Consider the following 26,893-nt stretch of genomic DNA (forward strand, 5'->3'; position numbering starts at 1 on the left):
CACTCAACCACAGCCAATAAGGCAAAACAACGTACCCAACACACTAGTCATAGGTGACTCTATAGTCATGCATACTGATGTCCCACTTACCAGGCTAAACAAGGAGAAGGTTACTGTCAGCTGCCTGTTGGGTGCCAGGATCCACCACATAACCCACGCACTCAGGTCACTCCACAATAAGTACAAGTATGATTCTGTCATTGTCCATGTTGGTGTGAATGACCTGAGACGTACCTCCCTGGATTACATGAAAAGAGACATGGAAGAGCTCTCCGATCTTGTAGCCCAGGCAGGTATGACCCTAACCCTGAGAAGCATTCTGCCATTGCCCCAAATTATACCGCAGTACAAGGATAAAATGATTGACTTCAACAATTGGCTAAGCTTCTGGTGCCATTCTAAGGGGATCCAGTATCTGTCTGCTTGGGATGACATGGTCGACAGACCACGATTCTTTGCCACAGATGGCCTGCACCTGTCACCCCTGGGATTCTGGATACAGGCTAAGGTTCTTGCTGCCCCTATAGTGCCTTTTTTAGGCAAGGTTCAAATAACAAATTCACCACCGTAACAGGAACAGGCAAGCAAAAACTGAGGGTAATGCTACTCATTGCTAGAAGTCTAAATGTCAAAATGCACTCACTTGAGGCACTCCTTAAAATGGAGAACATCAATATCTGTGCAGTGACTGAGACCTGGTTCAAGGCTCCAGAGAGCACCCCTGCACTACCAGGCTATAACTCTTACTACACTTTTCGGCCATGTAAACTGGACCGAAACACCAAAGGCAGAGGTGTGTCCATATTCATTAAGGATATCCACACCTCCAGGCCAGTTGCTCAGCATAATGCATCCGAAGTTATCCAAGTGCAACTAATTCTGGGCAAAACTGCAATCCAAATTGTAGCTTGCTACAGATCTCCCACCATGCCCCAGGATTCCCACTCCTCTTTTCTTGATGTACTGGAAAATGTTAGGGTTCAACCAAACACCCTAATAATGGGTGACTTCAACTACCCCACCATTAACTGGGAAAACTACTCGTGTACCAACTCCTTAGCTCAACGCTTTCTGGAATTCATAAACTCCAATGCCCTGGATCAACTTATCGCCACCCCCACCAGGGGCAACAATATCCTAGACCTAGTCATTACCAACATGAGTGACTGGTGTTCCACACCTGAAGTCAACTCCTCGTTGGTCCGATCCGCCCATAAGCTAATCACCCTTGATATCCACATCCCGCCTCCACCCCCCCCATTAAGGAAACCACGGTAAAATATTTCTCAAAAGCCAACTTCATGCTTCTTAAGACAGAAGTGGTGAACTTCATGACACCCATGCAGGTTGACAGTACAGTTACAACTGCTGAATCCTACACAAGTGCACTCTATAAGCACTTACACGAGTGCATGTATCGTGCTATCCCAGATAGAACCAAGACGCTATCCTCCAAAAAAAGGAAGCCAATCTGGTGGTCCCCTGCCATAAACAAATTGTACAACAGAAGGAAGAAACTGTTGCAAAAGAGAGTAAAATCCCATGAGTGGAGGAGCTCCCTGGTCAGCCTCAGTAAGAAGCTGAGATCCCATATAAGATCCTCCAAAGCTAGCTACGAAAACAAAATCGTCACTAATTCTAAGAACAACCACAAAGCGTTCTGTAGCTATGTCAGGAATCTCAATGGCAACACCCAGATGTGCTCTGAGTTACAGCACAAAGGCACAAAAATTACAGAACCAACTGATATTGCCAACATCCTGGCAGATAGGTTAGGTTCAGTGCTAACTTTACCCCACCCCCTAAAGGGCCCATATCTATACAGGAAGAATGCAGAGTCCCTGTAATCACAACTACGCAGGTAAAAGCTGCACTCTCTAAAGCCAAAAACACAGCATCCATGGGACCACACAACATCCCAGGCTGCGTTTTACACGAACTTCAGAATGAACTGGCTCCCCACTTAAGCACCATGTTCAATAATAGCGTCACATCAGGCTTTGTGCCCACTGAATGGTGCACAGCAACAGTTATCCCACTCCACAAAGGGGGAACCACCACTGATCCTGGGAACTATCAACCTATTAGCCTGACGAGCCTGGTCTGCAAGGCCATGGAACGTTTCAGCATGGAACTCATAAACAAAGACATTGGTAACCTCCAAACTCTGGATCCCACCCAGTTCGGGTTTGTAAAAGGCAGATCATGCCTCCTGAACCTGATTGACTTCTTTGAGGCATTCACCAAAGCCATAGATGAGGGTAAGGTGGTTCACACAGCCTATCTTGACCTCGCCGAGGCTTTCGACACCATCCCCCATTCTGGAATTATAGCTAAACTCACTAAACTAGGTATAAATCCCTACGTCACAAGATGGGTTTCCAACTGGTGCACTGACAGAACCCACCTGTAAAAGTTGCAGACTCCAAATCAGACCTCAAAGTAGTGACAAGTGGAGTACCGCAGGGTTCTGTCCTGGGACCTCTCCTGTTTGGTATCTACTTCTCAGAAGTACAGGCTAACACAAAAGGCCTCTGGCTAACGAAGTTCCCAGGTGACTGTAAAGTATGAGCCATAGTCAAGTCCCCAAATGATGTGGACATCCTACAGAAGGGCCTCGCTGAGAGAGATGCCTGGTGTCAGAGCCATGGCCTCAAGCTCAGTGCCAAAACTGCAGTGTCATCCCCTTTGGTAAAAACTCTGTACCCATGAACTACCACATAGACAGCAATCTACTTAACACCGAATGCGTGATAAGAGACCTTGGGACCCAGGTGGACAGTAGTCTCTCCTTTGATAGTCACATCGCCACAGTAGTCAGGAAGACCTACTACGTGGCACACTTCATCATAAAAGGGTTTTTATCCAGGAAAAAAGAGGTCATTGTTCCCCTCTACTCAACACTCATTAGACCCATTATAGAGTACATCACCCCTTTTGGAATGTACGTCACAAGACATCTGCAGCAGCTAGAAAGGCCACAGAAGTACCTCACAAAGAGGATTACTGGCCTCAAACAAATGCCCTACACTGACCGCCTCAAAAAAACTCCAGCTTTACTCCGTAGCATGTCGCCTACTCCGAGGTGATGTCTGCCTAACATACAATGCTGTGTCAAACCCAGAGCTGTTGGACATGCTACACCTAAAGAAATCCCAATCCCTCTGAGCTACATGCTCTAAGGATCTAAACCTTGTCACCACAATAAACAGGACATGATGGAGGGATAGATTCCTGTCCCAGAGACTTCTTCATTGGCACTCTTCAAGAAGAATCTTGATGAGTGGAAGAGAAATAGGAAATACACCCCGGGGATCACTTCTGTGTCTCTGTTCGACATTGGCACAGGAAAGTAACTTTCTTGGGTGGAGTAAGCCAGGGAACCTTGTTGGCTAGGCTTACGTAGGCCCTTGGACCGATAGCCTAGTACCTACCTATGAACCTATGGCCTCTAAAATACAAGGTGAAGCCATGGAAGAGATAATTGTAAGGCCTATCCAAACAGCTTATAAGGTGGTTAAACATATTCATATGTGGGGGTGATGCTGTTGTGCCTTGTAGTAGGCATATAACTGCAGATACAGTAATTAAAAGACATGCATGGCTTAGAATTTAGGCTTTTCTAGAAGATGTCAGTGGTTAGTTGTTTAATGTTTTCCTATTAAAAAAACTTACATTGCCCCCCCCCCTACAAATTATCAAGAAGATAGATAAGACGGGTAAACCATGAATTTTCTTAAGCATTTATTTTGTGTGCCCTTTCTATATTGAAAACTGTCCTACTAAGCAGCAACCCTTCCATAGAGCACAATCCAGGGTGGATGATTTTAGACAAAAAAAAAACATTTGAGGTGCAGCAGAGGCAAAAGCAATGGTAAAGGTGCAAGGAATTGAGGAAGATCCCACTCTTCAGGATACTAGAGGCAGTAGTAACTCTTGTCATCCCTTTCTTCTTTCTCCCCAGAGATTCCCCTCCATCTTGCCCCTTGGATGGGAGGTTTCCCATGCCAAAGATATTTGGCTTTCATTAGCTGTAGACAAATGGGCAAGGGACATAATTTTATCAGGCTGGAGGACAGAATTCAAAGTTGTTCCTCCCTTCTGGTACACACTTTCATTCGCCCTAGTCCAAGATGAATTAGCAAAGCTGGTTTAGCTGAGCTCCTTCATACAGAAGTCGTAGAGGAAATTCTTCTGTAGGATGAGAAATTATATTCCACTCCAGACTTTGATTCCAAAGAGACAAATGGCCTTGGAGGCCTACAGTAGATGTCTCCAGGGTGTGAAAATAAATAAGATTTCCAAAATTAAGGCGTCTGATTCTCCAGGCTTTACTCTTGCTTCACCCTAAAATTGTCCTGGTGGACCTAGGACTAAAGTATGCATACTTCTTCATATCCATCCACAAGGAGCACAGGTAATCCCGTGGGTTCAGAGCTGGCACCAGCACTTTCATTTAATTAGCTTGTCTTTTGTGTCACCCAAAGTATTTACCAAATTCTTACCAGCAGTATGTGACAATGTCAGGCACCAGAAAATCCATTTAATACCTTTATCTGTGTGACTGCTTCAGCCAAACACCACCCAGGAAGTAGATGCAGAATGTCAAGATGTACAGTACCACTTGTCTCTCCAAATTGGTGTCCCTCCCCCAAGTTTATCAGAATTGAGCTTCATACCAAGAAAGACCAATATTTTCCTGTGAATCCTGTTGGACACAGAACAGCAGACTTTTCTTTCCATAGGAAAGGTTATCCACCCAGCCCATTTCTTCCCGGACTTCAGCCTGTAGAAGGCTATATCAGCTTGAATGCTTCTCACACCTCTGAGTTACATAGAATTTGTATCATTGTGGTTCTATGGGCTGTGGTGCACACCATGAAAATGTAGTGGTACGTGAGAACCCTCTGGGAGTAGAAATTTTAGTGGTACATGTGAAACCTCTTGGAGAAGCAAAGGCATCCACTAAACAGGACTTTGCTATTGATTCCCTTAAACAAGGAGAAAGTCAGGTGGTGATCTCAGCAGAATCAGAAAACCTAAATGGGTTGTACTTTGTAGCCCAGGAGAGCAGTAGACATTCATTACAGACGGATTTGATGTAGCTTGGGAGGGAGCAGGTCTGTGACCAAAAGACACAGTTGCAAAGAAATGACAACTGGTCATCCATAACATAGTGATTTTCTAAAGAATCTGGTGAACTGAGAACTCTAAAGGTTATTACAAACAGCACCACAGTCATGTAGTACTTAGACAAAGTATAGAAGACTTATCAGCCACACAGGCTAATAATGATACCCTGAGGCATAGACTTTCACCTGATTCATTACCTTCCAGGCACCCTGTGCTTACTTGGACCTGAATGTGCTAGCAGACCAGTTAGGCAAGTCAAGGATGAGCAACCACTGGCATACCTCTCAACCTCTTAATGCTACAAATCTGGACAAAGCCAAAAATGATGGGGGGACAAAGGACCAAAATAGGCATAAATTTTAAATATTGCCCTTATAAACTTAGAAAGTTGCTAGAATAATACATTTTGTGTTAGCCTGCATTTTCCCAAGGATATGATATCTAAAACTCAAACGTCTGTCATTAGTGACTCCACTTCTTAATAATTTGCCAGAAAATCACAGTGTTTTTTGAGGAACAGACCAAAAATATGAGGCAAACATCTTGACATTTGAGAGGATTGGCCATGGGTGTTGACTAAATCAGGCTGTCTTCCAGGACATAATCAAGAGATGGGCAAGGCCAGAGATAGACTTGATTGCTGTTTTGCTGAAGATACCCTAGCAGGGAAACATGAGCAGTAGATACCTTTTCCTTCTTTTGGAATAGGACCCTCCTCTGTCTTCCCTTTCATTTATTAATTAAGATGCTAGAGAAAACCAGGATGACAGGGAACATCTCATGCTACTAATCTTCTCACATATGACCCTTACAGCCATGGTATTCTATGCTAGTCCAGATGGCTATAGAAAGGCCCCATACTGCTACCTCAAAACTGTTTTTTGCTAAGCTGGGAGGAAGGGTTTATGTTACAGTGCAACCTAAAAAGTTTGAACCTAGCAGTGTAGATAATATCAGCCTGATCTCTTTTAAAGGTAATTTCTTGCAGGACATGCTGCACATTTTCCAAGAGGCAAGAAGACCCCATGCCTGTAAGTCATATTCAACTAAATACAAGAGGTTTTCACAGTGGTATGAACCTAAGAGTATCTCTCAGCTAGATCCACAGAACCAGAAATCCTTGAATACCAACTAGAGCTCTTCAGCCAGGGTGCCTCTTGTGCCGCAGTAAAAGTACAGTTACTGGATTTTTGTTTATCTAATTCCTTGAATGCCAGTACTCAGAAGTAAACTTGCTGAAGCCTGTTTTAGCAAACTTCAGAATAATTCTTTCTTGCTGCTGGGTAAGCCCCCTGCACCCTCATGTGGAACACACACACACACACACACACACACACACACACACACACACACGCACACACACACACACACACACACACACACACACGTATGTATGTCTTTTATGTATGTACTCCAAGGTTGCACAGCAATGTAAAGAGAAAAATTCTACTGCCCCTGAAAGCAGGTTCAGCAAGTTTCCTTTGATCTATCAGCATTCCCATAAGTGTCACCCAGTGACTTGGCACAGATTCACAACTTACCTGCCATTGCAGCGTACCTCCCCATCAACCCCACCTTCACCCCTCTGCAATGAATTTATTCTTCGGGGGGGGGGTCTTTAAGCTTACATCTCCTAGGAAAGTAGTCTCTCCCTCTTAAGAACTTAATTTTGTCCTTCAAAACCTAACTGTGCTCCCTTTTCAAGCCCAGCTTCTGGATGTTACCATATTTTTTTGTCCTGGAAAACCTTATTGCCAGTGGGCATTACCTCATTTAGGGGAGTCTGTGAGCTTCAAATACTGATGTGCAAAGACCCATATACGATGCTCTATACAAGCAGGCTGAGCCTTAGAATAAACCATTCTTTCTTGTCAAAGGTGGTGTCCAGACAGTCACGTAAACTGACTGTTCATTTGCAAGTTATATGTCTTAACCCTCAGAACAAAGATGAAGGGGTCTTCCATGTACTGAGTGTTCATGGATAACTAAGATATCTGACAAGTACAAAAAAGACAAAAAAATCAGACAATCTGTACAGTTAAACCTCCTCTTCATGTCAAACAGGCAGTATTATCTTTAGCTATAAATCCAGTGGGAAGAGAGACCAGTCCATATCCCTTCAACTAGATCATGTATAACCACAGGAACCTTCTTCAGTAATGTATCAGGTCAAAGTATTTGTGAGGGAACCATACAGATGAGTATGCACACCTTCAAGCACTTACAAGCTGGACTTTCAGTTGAGGAATAGAGCAAGCTTTACCACAGCTGTCCTGCATGACCTTCTGTTCTGTTCCTCTTCTACTTTAGTATGCTTCCAATGGATAAGGAATTACACTGCACCAGTGACTTATTTGATGATCGTAGTGCAACTGTGTAAGTAAACTCACTAATCTGGAGTCTTTCGGTAGGATTACTTCTGCAACATGGACTCCAACTTACTTTTCTCCATGCTGTCCTTTCCAGTGATCCTTGCATCCTATGACTTAAGTAGGCAGAAAGTGGAAGGAGGCAAGGTATACATGTGAAACTTAGTCATTAATCCACTGTCTCCCCCAAGGTGATCCCAGCATATGCCCCTCCAAATAATTTTTCAGACACCCTATCCCAAACAGACTGGGTCATGGGGAAATCTGTCACTCCCCTTCAACTTTACAGATAGGGAAGGGGCCAGATTGTGTTTTTTGTTTTAGTTTTCTACAGGATCATTCCAGTGGTTCACCTTCCTGCATCCAGTTTGACACATTCATTCCCCAATGGAGTTGAGAGTTGGATGGTATGGAGTGAGCTGAGCCAGTCTGCAGATCATGTAAACTGCCCTTACCCCATCCCTGCAGCAACCTAGCAAGCTGTACCATGGCTGCCTTGGGAGGTACACGTTCCCTTTCCATACATGTGCAATCTGCCAACAAAGCAACAGCAGTGTCGATTCATTAGGCTTTTCATGCTGAAGTAGTACACAGACATTCCTATAGGTGTCACCAGTCCAGCTAGCCAAACTTCCTTCCTACTCTCCAGGATGGTCAAGATGACATCGTCCATTTACTGTCATCATCCCTCACTCTGCCCCTTCAGTCTCTGTGCCATTAGTTGGGCACGGGACATCTAGGGTCCAGTGAGTGCTTTTATCCCTCTGTACCATGGGGCTAGGATTAGGCCAAATTGTGCTCTTGACTTCATGACAGCACAAACTTTTACTGGTTGCTCTTTGGCCAAAAAAAGGTGACATGGGCTGCTGTCTTTCAGCCTTGCATTGCCCAATGTTTCAAGCTGAAAGAGGAGACCATCTCTGTACTGAGGATATCCAAGAGCTCTGACTGATATACACTAAAGAAAACAAAAGCTCTCCAACCAGAAGCAACTGTAAACATTTTATTTGCAAGTAAAATTTTGCAGACAAAAAACTGCTTCCTCAGGCATCAAAATACAGTGGCATTGAAAACCTTTTATATCAGTCAGTCAATTAAACCATTAATTTTAAAACATTAAACCTTTTTAAACTTTAATAAAATAACTTACATGAAAACTCACATAAAAACAAGACAATGAAAAATCTATGCATTAATAATAATGTTGTTGTGTCTTTCGGCTTTTCCTAGTTTGGGGTTGCCACACTGGAACGGTCCGCTAATGATTGGTAGTTGATTTTTATGTGCCGATTTACCAGCCCTGACGCACAACCTTCAACGAAGGTACGTCCATTCACGCATGTCTCCATGCAGAAGACGCTCTATCTGAGAATCGAACTAAACAGCGTCTTACTGTGAGGCGATAACGCTACTGCAGCACCACCACCACGGATTTCTATGCATTAATAATAATTAGCTAATTTTATTTTGCAGCTCTTTTAAAATCGGTTGTAGGCTGAATGCATCATTCAGCCCCAGTGAACATTGCGCATTAAAACATAAAATCCATTTGCTTTCTTCCTTTTCAGTTAAGTCCTTCTTATCCATTCTTCCAAGACACGTCGGAACTATATGTAAAATTAAATATTTAAAGGTATGACTTACATCTGTGTTTAATATATGTCTATAAAGGGCATTACTAGACTTCTTCCTCTGTATTTCTGATATGTGACTACAGATACTTTCTTTGAATTTTTGGATGTCCTTCAAGGATGCATCTGCAGTCATCACATATGGGTTGTCCTGCCTCAGGCAGCCCTTCGGTCGGCCGGATTCCAAAGTCTGGGTCCTGCGTCAGCTGATGTCGCCTCCTCCCCAACGTCAGAGCGTCTGGGTTATAAAAGCGTCAGCCGATGCCATCTTCCTCAGTCTTTCTTGCCGTGTGGTGCCCGAAGCAGAAGCAGTTCGCAAGTGCCGGTCGGCCAGCTCCTGTAATTCAGCTATCCGAAGACTTCAAAAGCTAAGTACCCCATTGGGGACTCTTTCTTGCCTCAGCCGATGTCAGATAAAGTTAATAATTGTTTAACTTGTGGGAAGCAAATACCTCATAAGGATTTCCACTCTTACTGCCTCCCCTGCTTAGGCCCAGACCACGACGTCTCGGCCTGTTCAGCCTGCGCTTCCTTCAACCGATGCACTCTTAGACGTCGGTCGGAGTTCGCAGAGGAGTTTTTTGGGGCTAGTTTTTCATATAAAATGTCGTCGGAAACCCCGACTTCACATTTAACTAAGAAACGGAAAGACAAGGACCGACACACGCGGGTCGCGGTTTCAGCTGAAACCGCGGCTAGGCCTACCGCGAGTGTCTCGGTCTCGGCTGATACCGAGTCCTTGGAACTTCCGAACCCTGAAACAGTAAAACCAACAGCCTCGGCCCCGGAGGCTCCTACCGAGTCGGTTACAGAATTGCCTTCAGAAACTGGTGTTTTGGAATCTTCCGACACCATACCACTAGACAAAGCTACACCAGCACGTGGTGCAGCCAGGCCTCCTGCATCCATGTCCATTAAGGCCTTCACCAGGGCTAAAGCTGCTAAACACACTAAAGCCATGCCTCCCTGGGTTATTCCTCAGGGACCCTCTTCTAGTTCACAGATTCTAACCTTAGCAGAGGACCTTATCTCTTTAATCAGAGGCTCTCAGCCCCATCCGGACAGGGGCTCCCAACCTCCTCTAGACAAAAGGCCCAGGGTAGATCCCCCTGATCCCCTATCCTCAGAGGAGGCCTCTGATGGCTCGGATCACTCGGACTACCAGGAGGAGGCTTATTCGGCCTACGAGGATTCAGATGCAGAGGAATCTATCCCCTCAGCCTCCCCTCCTGAAGAGCTCTCCTTTGGGGAGACCCTTCACTCTATGAGAGAGCATTTCAAATGGCAGGGCCAGGAATATTCTGATTCCAGGAAAAGACTAAGAACTTTTCTTCATTTACCTCAGCATAGACCTTTGGCTATTCCTCCTGTTTTAAATGTCATTGATGATGTGTATTCTGACTCTAGTATGACCCCTGACACTCTGCCTCCGGCTCCTGTTAAGCCCGATAGGTATTACAGGGTCCCGGACTCACATAATTTTCTTTACAAGGCCCACTCTGCTGATCCTGAAACTATTTCCCAGGGCCCTAAAGGGGTTGCAGCTGTTACTACCAAGAACCCACTCCCCTCTGCAAAGGAGTCCAGGGCTTTAGAGAGATGGGGTAAAAAAGTGTATACTTCTGCCACTCTTGCCACGAGGGCATTAAATTGTCATTTTCATATGATACAGTACCAAGAGTATTTGTTAGAAGAAATGCATAAGAAACTGTCTTCTACTGAACCCCTTGACCGCAAATCCCTTCAGGATCTGGTACATAACTCCCAGCAGGTTAGCAACCATTTCTTGCAGTGTGGTTATGATGCATTGGAAGCTTCATGTAGGTCAGCAATGACAGGTGTTGTCATACATAGGTATGCCTGGCTGAAGGAACAATCTCTGCCAGACCATGTTAAAGCTAAGCTTTTGGATGCCCCACTGGAAAAGCAAAAGTTATTTGGTTCCACTGCTCAAGAAGTCCTAAAGAAATTTGAGGAAAAGGAAAAATCTGTACAAACAGTTAAGGATTTTCTTCAAGTCCAACCGCCAAGATTCAGCAGAAATTGGCCTTCCAAGAATTGGTCCTTTCTGGACACAGAAATATTTCAAAGAGGCAGGAACAGGCGTGCCAGAGGTAGAGGGCAAGCTAGGGGCTCCTACAGAGGCCGTCAATGGCAGCCTCCAATCCAGACAGGCAGTTCAGGACCTGCAACTGCTGCACAAGGACAAACTCAATGACTTTGCTTTGACTCCGCCAACCAGGGCTCAGTTAGAAGCACCTTTGGGCGGAAAGCTTTCTTTATTCTCATAAAATTGGCACAGCATTACAAGAGACAAATGGACACTCCAAATAATAGACAACGGATACAGGTTCCATTTCCACACATTGCCAAAAAGAAAAGGCATGCCAGGTCTGCCACCAAATCAAAGGGCAGAGGCTTTGAAACAAATCTCAAACTTACTACAAATGAAAACCATAGAAAAAGTTCCTATTTCAGAACAAGGCCAAGGATTTTACTCCAGACTATTCCTTGTTCCAAGAAAAGAGCATCAATGGAGACCAATTCTCGACTTGTCCGCACTGAATACTTATCTCATTGTGCCAAAATTCAAAATGCTGACTACAGCAACTCCTTCCCATGCTGGGCAAGGGGTCTTGGCTGGTGACTCTAGACCTCAAGGAGGCATACCTGCATGTCCCTATCAGACAAAGTTGCAGAAGACACCTCAGATTTCTTGCAGGGTCAGAGCATTATCAATTCTCAGCATTGCCCTTTGGCTTATCTACTGTGCCCAGAGTATTCACGAAATGCCTGGCATCAGTAATAGCACACTGCAGACTTCAGGGGATTCAAATATACCCATATCTGGACGACTGCCTTATACAAACGGATAGCCAACAAACTTTGGTAAAGGACTTAAATTATGCCATCAATCTTCTACAGGCCTTGGGATATACAGTCAACATGCACAAATCAAGACTTGTTCCATCCCAAAGAATAACCTTTCTGGGTGCGGATCTAGATACAACCACCCAAATGGCTTATCTCACAGAAGAAAAACAAAGACAACTACTGGATTACTTCAAGAATCTGACCAGACAAACTCAGCTGACTGCAAGGAAAATCCTGCAGGCCCTGGGTTACATGGCATCCTGTATTCTCTTGATTCCACAAGCAAGGCTACATATGAGAAAGCTGCAGTGGTACCTAAGGAGTTTATGGACTCAGCACAGTCACAGTTTGGAAACATTAATCCCACTCATTCCATGCCTTCAAAAGGAATTTCTGTGGTGGGCTCAGGCCAGCCAGTCCAACAGGGGGTTGCCCTTCACAAAGCCAAAAACCTCCCAAACTATTACAACGGACGCTTCAGACCTAGGTTGGGGAGCACACATGGAGGGCAGAGGTATCCAAGGGCAGTGATCACGAAAGGAGCTACGCATGCACATAAATCAAAAAGAAATGCTAGCAGTGATACATGCAATCGAGGCCTTCAAACTTTTTCTGCATCAAGGCCACCTACTAATAAGGACAGACAACACCACAGTGATGTGGTACATAAACAAGCAAGGGGGTACCCATTCCTACCCTCTTTGCAGACTGGCAATGAATCTATGGGATCTTTCCTTGAAACTCAATATGCAGCTACAAGCTCAGTTTGTGCCAGGGAAAGACAATACACTGGCGGACAGCTTAAGCAGAAATATCATGGATGCGCACGAATGGATGCTGCACCCAGACATCTTCCAACAGATAACACAATCTTGGGGGAGGCCGGACATAGATCTATTTGCATCACCCCACAATCATCAACTGAAGAAATTCTGCTCAAGGACATACCACCCACAAGCGTGGAAGGTGGACGCCCTCTCTTTCAGCTGGAGAAATCTAACAATGTATGCATTTCCACCTATCCCATTAATGACCAAGGTGTTACTGAAGATCAGGACAGAGCAGCCAAAAGTGATTCTGATAGCCCCGGACTGGCCAAGACCGCACTGGTACCCACTGCTAAGGAGCATGTCACGTACGAAACCATGGCCTCTGCCTCTATGGCCACTTCTACTGACACAGCACAGATACAAAACTGTGCATTCCAACCTGAAAACCTTTCAACTAACAGCGTGGAGAATACCTTGACTCCTCCTCAGGATAAGCTGTCCCAGAGAGTGAAGGATATTATTATGGAAGCTCGCCGCCCTTCCACAAGAAAGGCATACTCAGCAAAATGGAAAAGATTTCTCATCTGGAACACCACAAAGGGCCTAGATGCGACAGTGATGAACATGGCACATATCCTGGAATATTTGGCTGAAATGTTCCACAATGGTCTGTCTTACTCTTCTATTAAAATTCATGCTTCAGCAATTTCAGCAGAGTACAATACTGATCCACCTGTCTTTTCTCATCCTCTCCTAAGACAGTTTCTAAGAGGAATCAAAAACATCAAACCTCCTCGGAAACCACCTCTACCTGCTTGGGACCTTAACTTCGTGTTGGAAAAACTAACACTGCCTCCATTTGAACCAGCAGCATCTGCAGATCTACAGTACCTTTCATGGAAGACTGCCTTCCTTCTGGCAATAACCTCAGCAAGAAGAGTTTCGGAGTTGCAGGCCCTGATGGCAGTGCAGCCATTCATTATTTTTCATCAGGACAGAGTTTCATTGAGAACTAATCCTACATTTATGCCAAAGGTGGTATCCAGGGTTTCCTTGAATCAAGCCATTCACTTGCCTATCTTCTTCCCAAATCCACAAAACAAAGGGGAGAAACTGCTGCACACCCTAGACATTCACAGACAGTTGCGCTATTACTTGGACAGAACTAAAGGTTTCAGAAAAGCTGACCAGCTGTTGGTAGCATATGCTGCTGGTACTCAAGGAAAAGCAATTTCCAAACAGACTATTTCAAAATGGATAGGAAATTGCATTCGCTTTTGTTACTCCTTTCATGGAAAGACTGTACCAGCTAACATTAGACCTCATTCTACAAGAGCCACAGCCACCTCCACAGCCTTCTGGCTACCAAGGACATTTTAGAAGCTGCCACATGGAGCTCCGTGCATACATTTGCCAAGCATTACAATTTACCTTTATATTCCAGATCCAGAGCAGGCTTTGCTACGGCTGTCCTGCAGGGTATCTTAGCTACACCATCCTTTTCTTAGTTCCTCCACCCCCAGATTGGCTATGGTGTTCTACCCATATGTGATGACTGCAGATGCATTCTTGAAGGACATAGTACAGTTTTGTACCTACCATAAATGTAGATGTCCGATAGGTATGCATCTGCAGTCAGGTTTACCCTCCCTCCTTCCCCTCTGTGGTATTTCTTGGGTACTTACCCCTCTATTAGCTAGCTGGGGGGAATCTATTATGGTGTATTTGTTTTTATATACATATATTATTGCAAATGTTTGGATTTTTATTGCATTTCTCCAAATTTAGCCTTCCTAGAGGGCACCTGGCATCTGGGGCAAGAAAAACTGAGGAAGATGGCGTCGGCTGACGCTTTTATACCCCAGACGCTCTGACGTCGGGGAGGAGGCGACATCAGCTGACGCCGGACCCAGACTTTGGAATCCGGCCGACCGAAGGGCTGCCTGAGGCGGGACAACCCATATGTGATGACTGCAGATGCATACCTATCGGACATCTGCATTTATGGTAGGTACAAAACTGTACTTTGTTTTTTCCTGTATAAACAGCAGGACACCTGCAACATTTAGCCATGTATACTGTGTCCATACTATCAGAATTACCATATTCTTGTATGTAAAATATATTACCTGTCACTGGATGCATAAATGTTTTCTCTGTATATATGTACTTTAAAAAAGAACATTTAGTACACATGTATGTCCCTTTTCTATTGATTATTGGTCCTGTCAGTTTCACTTCTCCTTTATAACAAAGTCTATTTTTAATGGAGCATGTCTTTTGTAGCTAAATACAGGGCCTGCTTCATAAATGTCGTTCAATTCTGGAGCTTTAGACAACATTGGCCAATATTTTTTGATAATTTGTTTAATATTTTTAGTCTGACAATCATATGTAAGAACATATCTGCAACTAGTATCCTTAGGTTTCTCCTTTACAGTATTATTTACTTTTTTCTTGGTATGTTAAAAAATAATAAAAAAACACGTAGCAAAGGTAGTAGACTTTTTTTACTTCACCACAAAATCATCCGGTACCTCGGCCTCTTGCCTTCAGAGATACATACATCCAAATGCATTCTACTTTTATATCAGGTGAAACCATCAATTAATCAATCAATTAACTAATAAACTACCTAAACACATTAATATAAAATATAAATCTCCCATTGCCTTAAACCTAATAAAGTGACCCGTACATATTCTTTAAATTAATTTTCCTATTTTAACTATTATTATATTTGAAATACATACATTATAACATTTTTAACATTTTATAAAATTTTTAATACAAAAAATTTATACAACATATAACACATCTTAAACATTTATTTAAATATAATTTACCTCTAGATTTAACCCTCTGGGTGTCAAAGTGCCATAATTTAGAATCATTTTACTTTCAAGCACATTTAATTTTTGCTTCAGCTCACATCTTTTACTTGGAAAGGTCTTGCCAAAACACTAAAGAAAAAAGTGGAATCATCTCCCCCATGTACTTTACAAAAATGATCTGCCACAGGGCTCCTATAATTCTTATTTCGAATATCACCCAAATGTTCTAGAATTCTAACCTTAACAGCTCTTTTAGTTTGACCTATGTACCATTTTGTTTTTTCACATTCACATCCTATAGCATACACTACTCCACATGAATTACAAATAAACCTATCTTTGCTTGAAAATTTCCTTTTATTTATTAGACCTCCTAAAATGTTTCTAATTTTATAAGAAACGTTGCATTTTCCAAAAGAAAATGAACCCATGACTAATTCACTCAATGCAAACAAAGGCTTATTCAACAATTCCAAGGTTAGAGTATCTCTCATATGAAAATTGTACTACACCTGGAAATACATCACCAACTACCTCATCTAAACATACCAATTGCCATAAGCCCAAAAGCAGTTTTCTCAATATGGGTGAAAAGGAAGAATATTTAGAAACAAAATAAATGTCATGCCCCAAAAAGTCAGGCTTCAAATTTTGGTTCCTATTCTTACTTATTCCTTGTCCTTTATTATTAACCTGAAACTCTTCACCTGTCTGTACCCTTCGTAAATCATGGTCCAATTTTAATCTATCGTAACCCCTTAACAACAGTCTCTCCCTTGTTTCCACCAAAAATGAAGTTCTATATTCCTCCTCAGAAGTATTACGTGCAATTTGCTTATATTCCCCCAAAGGCAATGAACTAATCAAATGTGAAGGGTGCATGCTTGTCTCAAACAAAAAATTATTTACAGCTGTAGGCTTCCTATATAGCCTGTATTGAATAACCTGATGTTTATCCACATAAAATTCAACATCCAAAAATTGTATAACAGAATTACCAAAACATGTGGAAAACTTGATGCCATTGCTATAGGTGAGCCCTTACACAAGAAAAAAAGGTCATCAATAAATCTACCATACAACACTACATGTTTCTTCCAAAATTCAGTGTTAAATACAATTTTTCAAAATAACCCATATATATCACTGCGTAAGTGGGTGCATAAGAAGCAGACATTGCTGTACCCTTTTTTTGCAGGTAGATCTGTTTTTCAAAACTAAAGTAATTATGAGTCAAACAAAACTCTAATAACCTTACGAAAAACTAGTTTTAGGGACATCACCCATAATCTCATACACAGCCTCCAAACCAAATCTATTGCTAATAGAAGTGTAAAGGGAACTCACATCAACAGACACCCAGTAATAATCTTTTTCCCAACGTATTTTACTTACTTTTTCACAGAGTTCCTGAGTGTTCTTAATATGAGAAGGAACCCTGTTCAGATACCCTTTTATCACAGAATCCAAAAAAATTCCCACATTACTCACAGAAGAATGTACTCCAGACACTATTAGCCTACCTGGAGGGTTAGCAATATTTTTATGTATTTTAGGTATAACATAAAAATCAGGATCAGTAGCATCCTTAACTACCAATTTCTTTACATCTTCCTTAACAAAAAAACCTAACCTCTCACCTCTTTCTAGTAGTTCCAATAGTTCTATGGTGTTCTCATTTACTGGGTTGTCAGTTAAAAGCACATAATCCTCTTCACATTTCAATAGATCTAACGCCATTTTCTCATATTGTTTTTTTGACATTATAGTTCCAATTTCCACCCTTATCAGCTTGCCTAAGCACAAAATCCTTTTAACAACCTGTAAGTCTGGTTAACTCTAACCACTCAGACTTAGTCAAATTGTAAGATTTTTTAACTGTCAGAAATTTACTATACTCAAGCTCAACCTTTTTAAGTAGAACTTATTCAAAAATAGTGACAGCTGAACGTTTAGGAGGAACAAAGCGACTGGGAGAAACTAAAGGGGGCAAATTGAACCTACTATAACCTACATCATAGTTACCACATTTAGGCATGCCATCATTAGCTTCACATTCACCTTCCAATGCCTCGTCATAGTCATAAATAGAAACATGTATTAAAGAATCAGTTTTACATCATTCACATCATTACTTCTTTCTTTACTAAGCTTGCCAAAATACATTCTCAAATTCAGCTTTCTGCAAAACTTTTTGATGTCCATTAAAATTTCAGCCAGAGTGGGGAACTTAGTCGGAACAAACTTCGTCCCCCTACTCAGCAAACTAACCATATCTTTAATTAAATGAACATCACATAAATTAACAATTTTTAAACTGTTTTGAGAAACGTTAATTTCAGGAAGTTCAACAAAACTAGGTCTATTGGCATTGCTTGAGCTGATAGAAAAACGGTTATTAACATGTGCAGCACTAGTATTTACAACTTCAATACAATCAATTGTGCTACCATTTCTTGAGCCAGTATTCACATTTAAATTCACAGTATTATTCAAAACCGGCTCAACAATATTACCATTATCCATTAAACTATCACGGTCATTCAGCTCAATGCATTTGCCAACTATATTCAAAACAAAGTCACTTTTACTTGACACATTCAATATTTTCTGCCTCTGGGACGATTCTTCCTTCCCTTTCTCTGATTGCCTTGACCCGGCGCCTCTCCATCCGCCCCAGGGGATAAATTTGAGGAGGTTTCAGCTCCTGACGACCCTATATTTTCAAATGAAATGCTCTCGGCAGGGTTTCAACTGATGACCACGACGACTCTCTGGAGTTGTACTTCCTGCTTCCCGACCTGTATGTTACCGAGATGTTGTGCTTGCTGCCAAGAAAAAAATGGTTCCGCTGTCAAAATCCCTCATGTCACGAACCAGTTTTCTTTCTTTCTAACCAACTTTATTTAGTCGGACCTTTATTTCACCCATCCCACTGACAAAAACTCCATTATCAGAGTCAGTTTTCAGTTTGTGTTGCAAATTGCCGATCTGTTCCTGCAGCTTTGCACTGGTGCGTGCATCTCTTTTAATTAACACATGGATCCATTCTAATGAACACTGCAACAAATCCTTCCTCCAATCCTCCTGAAAGTCTTGTTCCTCGTCGGTGAACTCACAGGCAGGCAATTTGCCAATCCTGAGTCCATGAGGAACAAGCTTCAGTTCCACTTATTTTTCAAGTAACTTAGTATCAAAAAATAAGTTGATTTCCTTGGTCATCAAGCACTGTAACTCATCAAACTGATCGCAATTGTCCATAACTTCAGGAGCAAACCAAGGATCACAGCCTGCAAGCCTGGCTTCTCTTTCTCTAACCAGGTCAGCAAACAACAAATTATCTGCAGCCAACGGGACCTGACTGGCCCCTGATATACCCTCTACTTGAGACAGTAACATTACAAAAACTCTTCAATTCAAAAAATAATAAAAAATCACACATAGCAAAGGTAGTAGACTCTTTTTACTTCACCACAAAATCATCTGGTACCTCGCCTGGCTATGTGTATGTGTACGGGTATGTACGCATATGTACGGGTCACTTTATTAGATTTAAGGCAATGGGAGATTTATATTTTATATTAAAGTGTTTAGGTAGTTTATTAGTTAATTGATTGATTAATTGATGGTTTCACCTGATATAAAAGTAGAATGCATTTGGATGTATGTATCCTTGAAGGCAAGAGGCCGAGGTACCAGATAATTTTGTGGTGATGTAAAAAGAGTCTACTACCTTTTCTATGTGTGTTTTTTTATTATGTGAAAAGATAGGCTGAATGTGTTTCTGTCTTTTAAAATAGTATTTTTAACATGTTGCACTGCTGCTCTGTTCTAACCCATATTACAAAAATCATTTTCTTCTTGTTCTAACTGTACTTTCAGAGCCTTGTCCTGTGTATTTAATCTACTTATTCATGCCATTTGGTTCCTAACAATGTTCTCAAACATAAAGTGAGGATGCGTACTGTCCCTAGTTAAGTATGTACACCTTTTTACTGCTTTTTTATATAAAGGAGTTTCTAGCCCACTTTTCATGTTCTTCTTTAATGTAATATCTAAAAAGTCTGTCTACATGTATTGTGCATTTCTCTTAAATATCAAAAAGGATGTTGTAGATTGTAAATATGAAACAAATTCATCTAACATGGTGAATGGACCATCCCATAACAGGAGCAGGTCATCCACAAAGTTTTTGTCGAACACCACATTCTTAGAATAATCATTGTTTTCAAATGATGATAGCAATGTTTTAGTTTCCCAAGTGTTCATAACTATGTTAGCATATGTGTTTGCCACATGTGTACCCTTGGCAACAACATTTTCTTGGTTACATACTTTCAGAAATAGGAAAACATTGTTCGTTAAGACAATGTCTAACTTTTCACATAAGAAATCCACAATACATATGCTTCAGAGTTGGCTAAGTAAATATTCTTTCACCATTTCAGTACCTTCTTTATTAGGAATACATGTAAATATCGAGTGTGCATCAAGGGTAACCATATAGCAAGTGAGTAGATTTTTGCCTTTTGTCCATTCCAAGAGCTGTTCTAAAAATTCTGTACTGTCCTTAACTGCCATTGTTTCAGTAACTGAGGAAATTTTTCATGGTATGTGGGCATCTTTAGTATGCAAAGACCAAGGGGGACTGTTTTTCTTTTAATATAATTATTAAACTAAGATGCTGCCATTGTAGCTTTTTGAGATTATACATCTTAGCCTCAAATTCATGCAGTTTCTTCTTATGTCGCTGTACAGAGGCCCCAATATTTGGTTCTTCCTGGTTACTCTCTGTAATTATTTTTAAGTCCATTAGCAATGTATTTTGTTTAATTTCAGTCATATCCTTAATATGTTGCACTGGTTTTCGTTGTATATTGCTGGTAAATGGCAGTGGGTACAAGCAACTCATGTTAACCGAGGTATTTAAAACAAATAGTAATTTAACAACAGAAATTCCCCGAGTATGAATCCAGAAGCAGCAAATGTAAAATGATAAAGAAAACAAAAGCTCTGGAGCCAGGAACAGCTGCAACTTAACTGAAAAGGAAGAAAGAAAATGTATTTTTCTTTTTAATGCACAATTTCCATCAGGGCTGAATGATGCATTTAGCCTAAAAACAATTTTAAAAGAGCTGTGAAATAAAATTAACTAATGATTATTAATGCATAGATTTTTCCTTGTATTGTTTTTATGTGAGTTTTCATGTAAGTTATTTTATTAAAGTTTAAACAGTTTTAATGTTTTAAAATTGATGGTTTAATTGATTGATTTTTTTATGATCTAATTTAGTTGATATAAAAGGTTTTCAATGCCACTGTATTTTGATGCCTGAAGAAACAGTTTTGTCTGCAAAAGTTTTACTTGCAAATAAAACTGTTACAGCTGCTTGTGGTTCCAGAGCTTTTGTTTTATCATTTTATATTTATTACTTCTGGAGTCATACCCAAGGAATTTTTTTTGTTAAAGTGATAGTAAGACAGATGTCCACCTACAACTAATTATCATAGAAAAGGAATTAATAGTGCAACAGTGACACTACTCATAGATCTGTGGTTATGGTAAGTATAATTACATGACTGTACTTTCTTGAAATAATCCTCTCTGTTAGGAGATGTGACACAATGGGTCTTGCATTTTTCTTGAATAGTGAGTAAAAGCAACCTTTCTGAGAAAGCAGCCAGAGTTAAGATAACAAGTCAAGAATTATACTGTCATTCTTTACAAAGATAGTCAGTGAAACCCCTTTAAAAATCTTTGCACAGCTCAAGAGCCCTCAGCCTTTCATATGTGTTAACAGGATAGAGAGAGCTGTGAAAATGAGAGTAACCTGGTTTACATTTTATACCTGCAGCCCAATAAAGAAGAGAGTAAAAGCACTTAAGGGAAGGAGAATGGGACAGTAATTGTGAATATTTCAGGGGAAATCAAAATACAAGAACGTGTTCTAATATGCATTTTGGGGCAGCCTCGGTGGTGCAGCGGTTAGCATTGTCGCCTCACAGCAAGAAGTTCCCTGGTTCAATTCTCAGCTGGGGTGCCTTCTGTGCAGAGTCTGCATGTCCTCCCTGTGGTCGCGTGGGTTTCCTCCGGGTGCTCCGGTTTCCTCCCACATCTCAAAGACATGCTGTAGGTAGATTGGACACTCTAAATTGGCCCTAGGTGTGTGTGTGTGTGTGTGTGTGTGTGTGTGTGTGTGTGTGTGCGCGCGTGCCTTCTGTGGAAGGTTGGGTGCCGGGCTGGCAACTCGACACCATAAAACTCCACTGCCAATCATGAACAGACAGGTAATCCGCTGTGGCGACCCTTAACCGGGAAAAGCCAAAAGAAGAAGAAGATTCTAATATGCATTTTGGAGGATGTAGGGGATGTGTAAGGCACTTTCACAGAATGGGTCTGGATAACTCGAACAAAATTCATCAGGAATCAGAGATTGTGAGGGGGATTAAAGAATGGATAGGGCAGGTATAACCCAAGTGTTTTTGAGAGGTGAAACCCAAAGCTGTTGGCTAACTAGGATCCACAGCCTATTCAGTAGTAGGTTATGTTTAGAAATGAATATGAAGAGAGCAGATGTAGCAATTACATTCTTTTGTTCCCATAAGTTTTGAAGGGATCAAAAGCAGCTGTCGGATTACTGCAGAAGTTTTCATACAGACTGTTTTAAATGTCTCTCTTAATGATGTATATAGCTAATCCTCTTATGGCACCTATGATTGCTTGCCTAGTGTTGTGGTTTTGTCCCAAGAATATCTTCACTAAACAGAATTACTACTGTTTATACCTTTTTCATTTATGGCGCCAACTGTTGTGCTAATGATAAAAGTATTGATTAGATAAAAATATATGTCCCCTTTTTCTTTCTTTCTTAGAAAGTGACTCATGACATGGATATGTGCTATGGAATGATGGGAAGCCTATTCCGTAGTGGATCCAGACAGACACTTTTTGCCAGCCAAGTTATGCGGTATGCTGATCTGTATGCAGCTTCTTTTATCAACCTTCTGTATTATCCCTTCAGCTATCTTTTCAGAGCTGCTCATGTCCTGGTGAGTAAAAAAGACGACTTTCTGTTAAAAACAAAAAGATATGCATTTTTTGTCTTATGTTGAACATTACAAGTCACAGGTGGTTAAGATGCTGCAGGAGTCAAACTCTGCAAGAGGGGCTATTGCCACAGTGGTCCCACTGCTTGCAAAGTACTGACATTGATGTGGTCGTTCAACATTTTGGTAAAAATGACATAAGTCACCTCATTTCATTTTGCTGTACAACAGAAAGCATAATGATGAAGCAGCTGCTTGACTACAGGAAGCTGTGGCAAGCTGTCTTACAGACGTGGAAAATGGATGCAATAAAACTATAAATACAAGCACTGATTGAATAATTCTGTTGTGCTAGTTTAATGGACTGTCCTTCAAGTGAAATGTTTCAGGTGGTCCACTTCACCATAGCAGAGAGGTAAGACTTTGATCTTACACAATAAAATCACATTACTTAGATATTTACTAATAGCTGCTTACGAGACAAAAAGAAAAATCACAGTAAATTCATGTATTATAAACATCTTTATTAAATCATAACATGTTAAACTCAACATGACTTCACATACTTCAGCAGAAAAGAAAACAGATCATTGTAACAGATTCCATTATTGATACATACAGTATAATGTATTTTCTTTTTAACAATTTTCATTCTTTTCAACATTACATAAATTGCTCACTTCCTGCTTTCCTGTTATCAGTCCCCGATAGGGAAAGCAGTCCATAACCTGCATTCCAGACTATACTGCTTAGTCTTCTCTTCTGAATTATTTGCTAACAATATCTTGTTTTCTTTACTGTTTTTTTTTTTCAGCACACTCCAGCCCCATCTTGCCTATTTTAATATATCCCTAAATGCAGACATCCCTGTTCGTAAAATCTCCTTTCTCCATTCCTCCTCTGGTTTATTTCTTCAGCACTTTAAGAATATGATAATTTGCATGGAAGTTCAACAAACGCACTGCCTTACTGGTACTTGGGTAGCAGTGCTCTGCTACACTCCCCCTGGCAGACTCCTAAAGCTCAGAGTCCATCCCACAGCCTGTCTGTGGGTGTGATGGATCAGTCACTTGGCAGTACAGGGATTGCCTTACAAACCCATAGACAGGACCCTTTCAGTTTTCTAATGCCATAATAAGAGAAGGATCTTTTGGAAGACTTCCCATTAGTCTGGATCTCTTCAGCTGCTGAAATCAGGCAAGAAAACCTTTGGGGTTTTTATTTCCTCACTCTGCTTTTTCTGTCAGTGCTTGAATATTGTATTCTGCTGATTTGATTTTTTTTCCCTATTAGAAATTTTGTAAATGCTTCTGTTTTTACATTGAGTAGTACAGTAAGGTTTATGTTGTTGATTAAAAGCTTCATTTGTAAGTTTTGACAAGAATATTTGCTAATGTTGCAGTATTTTCTTTGTTGTGTTTGAGGAGAGTGACAACATTTTAAACAATGTTTTTCATTTAAATCTTGATTTTGGCACCATTTTGTATTTCTGACAGGAATTATTCATCAGTTTATGATTAATTTCTTAACTAATACCGTTTTAGGCTGTATCCATTCATTTGGACTGAAACTAGTCTTTTTTTTGTGTTTGGAATTGTATTAATAAAATCACTGTCATTGTATTCAGTGCAGTGTTTGGAATATACCTTTTGCAGAAGTAGACCTCAGATTGTATTTAGAAGAATAGTGGAATTTGTTCATTTTTTTACTGGCTAACCATGCAGCCACTATTTGGTATTGCTCTGGCTAGTTTGTTGTCCCTGAACTTGATGGACTCCAATACAACTGCCCCCCACAAACCATAGACCCCTTGTTCAGCTAAAAAACATTAAAGTAAATGTAGATGTATGCCTCAGCCTAGGGTTTGTGACTTCACAGTAGCCTTGAGTAGGCTATCAGAACACTCGTCTTCTTTTGCCTCAGGGTCCCCTGGTCTAGTGGTAGAACCATAACTGTGCATGACACAAGGGTCAGACAATTCATTCTGGGACTGTAACATTACTTGGCTCATTTATGGGAGAAACAAGCTTTTTAAGTGCAGGGGAGGTCAGGGATTCTCCCACTAAGGCAGTGCATGCAAAAAAAAAAAAAATTTCTCTGACAGCAGTCTCCGACTGTGATGTTCTTCTTCGTGTTTCACTGTTGCAGTCATTACATTTGTGTAATCTGCTGGCAGGTTGCCCTCAGTCGGCCTGTATTCCAAAGTCTTGAGTCCTGCATCGGTTGCTGTCTCCTCTTCCATGACGTCAGGTCTTCAGGGGTATAAAACAGGCAAGCAATGCCATTTTCTTTAGTCTTTCTTGCCGCGCAGTGCCCAAAGCAGAAGCAGTTCGCAAGTGCCGGTCGGCCGACTCCTGAAATTTTTGAATTCCAGTTTCAGAACCGAAGTCTTCACTAAAGCTAAGTACCCCGTTGGGGAAACTTTTTCTTGCTCCATACCGATGTCAGTAAAAGTTAATAATTGCATTACTTGTCGGAAGCAAATACCTCATAAGGATTTCCATTTGTACTGTATTCCTTGCCTAGGCCCTGATCGTAACGTGCCTGGCTGTCTGTTTTGTGCTAGATTTAACCAATGCACTATTAAGCATCGGTATATCTTTGCTTCAGAATATTTTGGAAACAGATTTAATTATCCAGAAATGTCGTCGGATAGCAGTCCGATTACCGGAGTTCACAAAAAACGCAAAGAAAAGGACAGAGACCGACAGTCGAGGTCCAAAAACGACGATGAAACTTCTCCTAAGCCAGTCGCCAGTTCGCCGGTACTCAGTGAGGCACTTTCGCAGCCCCTGATACCTGTTACTTTCGAGTCCCAGGCCTCTACCGAGACCCATGTGGAATCCGGCATGCCGCAAGATTCTCAAAGTTTTGTACCCATGGATGTCTCTCCGTAGGATAGGTCCGGAGCCACTGAGCAGGCATCGGCTTCTGATTGTGTCTTCAGGCCTCAGCATTTCTATATAAAACCGATGCCAGCTTCAAAATCAAAGACAAAAGCAACTTCTAAATCTAAAACACCGATGCATGAGCCACATGCACAGGCCTCTATACCCAAAAAGCAGATGATCAAAATGGCTGAAGACCTAATTACCTTGATCAGGGGTTCCCAACCCCCTCCTGATAAGAGGCCTAGGCAGGACACTGATTATGAATCTTCAGATCAGGTTTCTGTTCTGATTCCTCTTCTGATCAGGAATTTTTTATACCACCCTATGAGGATTCTGATGCAGAGGAATCTATCCCATCTGCATCTCCTCCTGAAGATTATTCCTTTGGAGAAACCTTGCATACTTTGAGGGAGCATTTTCACTGGGAGAGTCAAGATTTCTCAGAATCAAAAAAGAGGCTTGGGGATTTCCTTCTTTTCCCTCAGCATAGGCCTTTAGCCATACCTCCTGTTTTAGAGATTATGGATGATGTGTTTTCGGAGTCAAGCTTGACTCCAGACTCCTTACCTCCAGTTCCTAGCAAGCCAAACGGGTATTACAGGGTTCCAGACTCACACATATTTTTATTTAAAAACCCTGCTGCTGACCCTGAAACTATTTCACAGGGTCCAAAAGGTGTTAAGGCCTCAACAGCAAAAAATCCTACCCCCTCTGATAGAGATTCCAGGGCACTGGATAGATGGGGAAAGAAGGTTTATACATCTGCAACCTTGGCAATTAGGGTCTTAAACTGCCAGTTTCATATGCTCAAGTATCAACAGCATGTTATGGGAGTACTGAAACAGAACATGATGTTGATTTCTGAATGTGCAGAAAATAAAGAATTGCAGGAATTATTGCATGCAGCAGAACAAGTTGGAAAACATACTTTGCAATGTGGTTTTGATTTTTTAGAGGCCTCCTGCAGGGCTGCAGTTACTGGATCTGTGATTAGGAGGCATGCCTGGCTAAAAGAGCAAAATTTGCCTGATCATGTTAAAGCTAAATTGCTGGATGCACCTTTACAGCATGATACTCTGGTATTAAGGCAGAAGAGGTTTTAAAGAAAATGGAAGACAAAGCTAAGTCTATGCAAACTGTAAAAGACTTCTTACAAGTGCAGCCACCAAGATTCAGTAGACACTGGCCTACAAAAAATTGGTCCTTTCCTGTGTCCAACAGAGTTCAACGGGGCAAATCCAGGTGCCCTAACGGTTCTAGATACCAGTCACAGGATTCTTACAGGTCGAAGCAATGGGGTGCTTCTACCTCCAAATCTGGAGGAAATAAAGCACAACCCTACAG

The 26,893-nt window shown here is 41.4% G+C and overlaps 1 protein-coding gene across 2 annotated transcripts in view; it reads left to right on the forward strand.

Moving 5' to 3' along the window:
- Window positions 1–26,893, forward strand: part of NT5C2 (5'-nucleotidase, cytosolic II) — a 2,665,542-nt gene that overhangs the window by 2,360,210 nt on the left and 278,439 nt on the right. For both annotated transcript variants that reach the window (XM_044056570.1, XM_044056571.1), the window contains exon 17: window positions 22,485–22,661. In XM_044056570.1, coding sequence (XP_043912505.1) covers window positions 22,485–22,661 — 177 coding nt within the window. The remainder of the gene's footprint in view (window positions 1–22,484; window positions 22,662–26,893) is intronic.

This window comes from Protopterus annectens, chromosome 14.part0, assembly GCF_019279795.1.
Source record: "Protopterus annectens isolate FY-2018-M chromosome 14.part0, PAN1.0, whole genome shotgun sequence".
In the NCBI taxonomy this organism is placed as follows: domain Eukaryota; kingdom Metazoa; phylum Chordata; order Ceratodontiformes; family Protopteridae; genus Protopterus; species Protopterus annectens.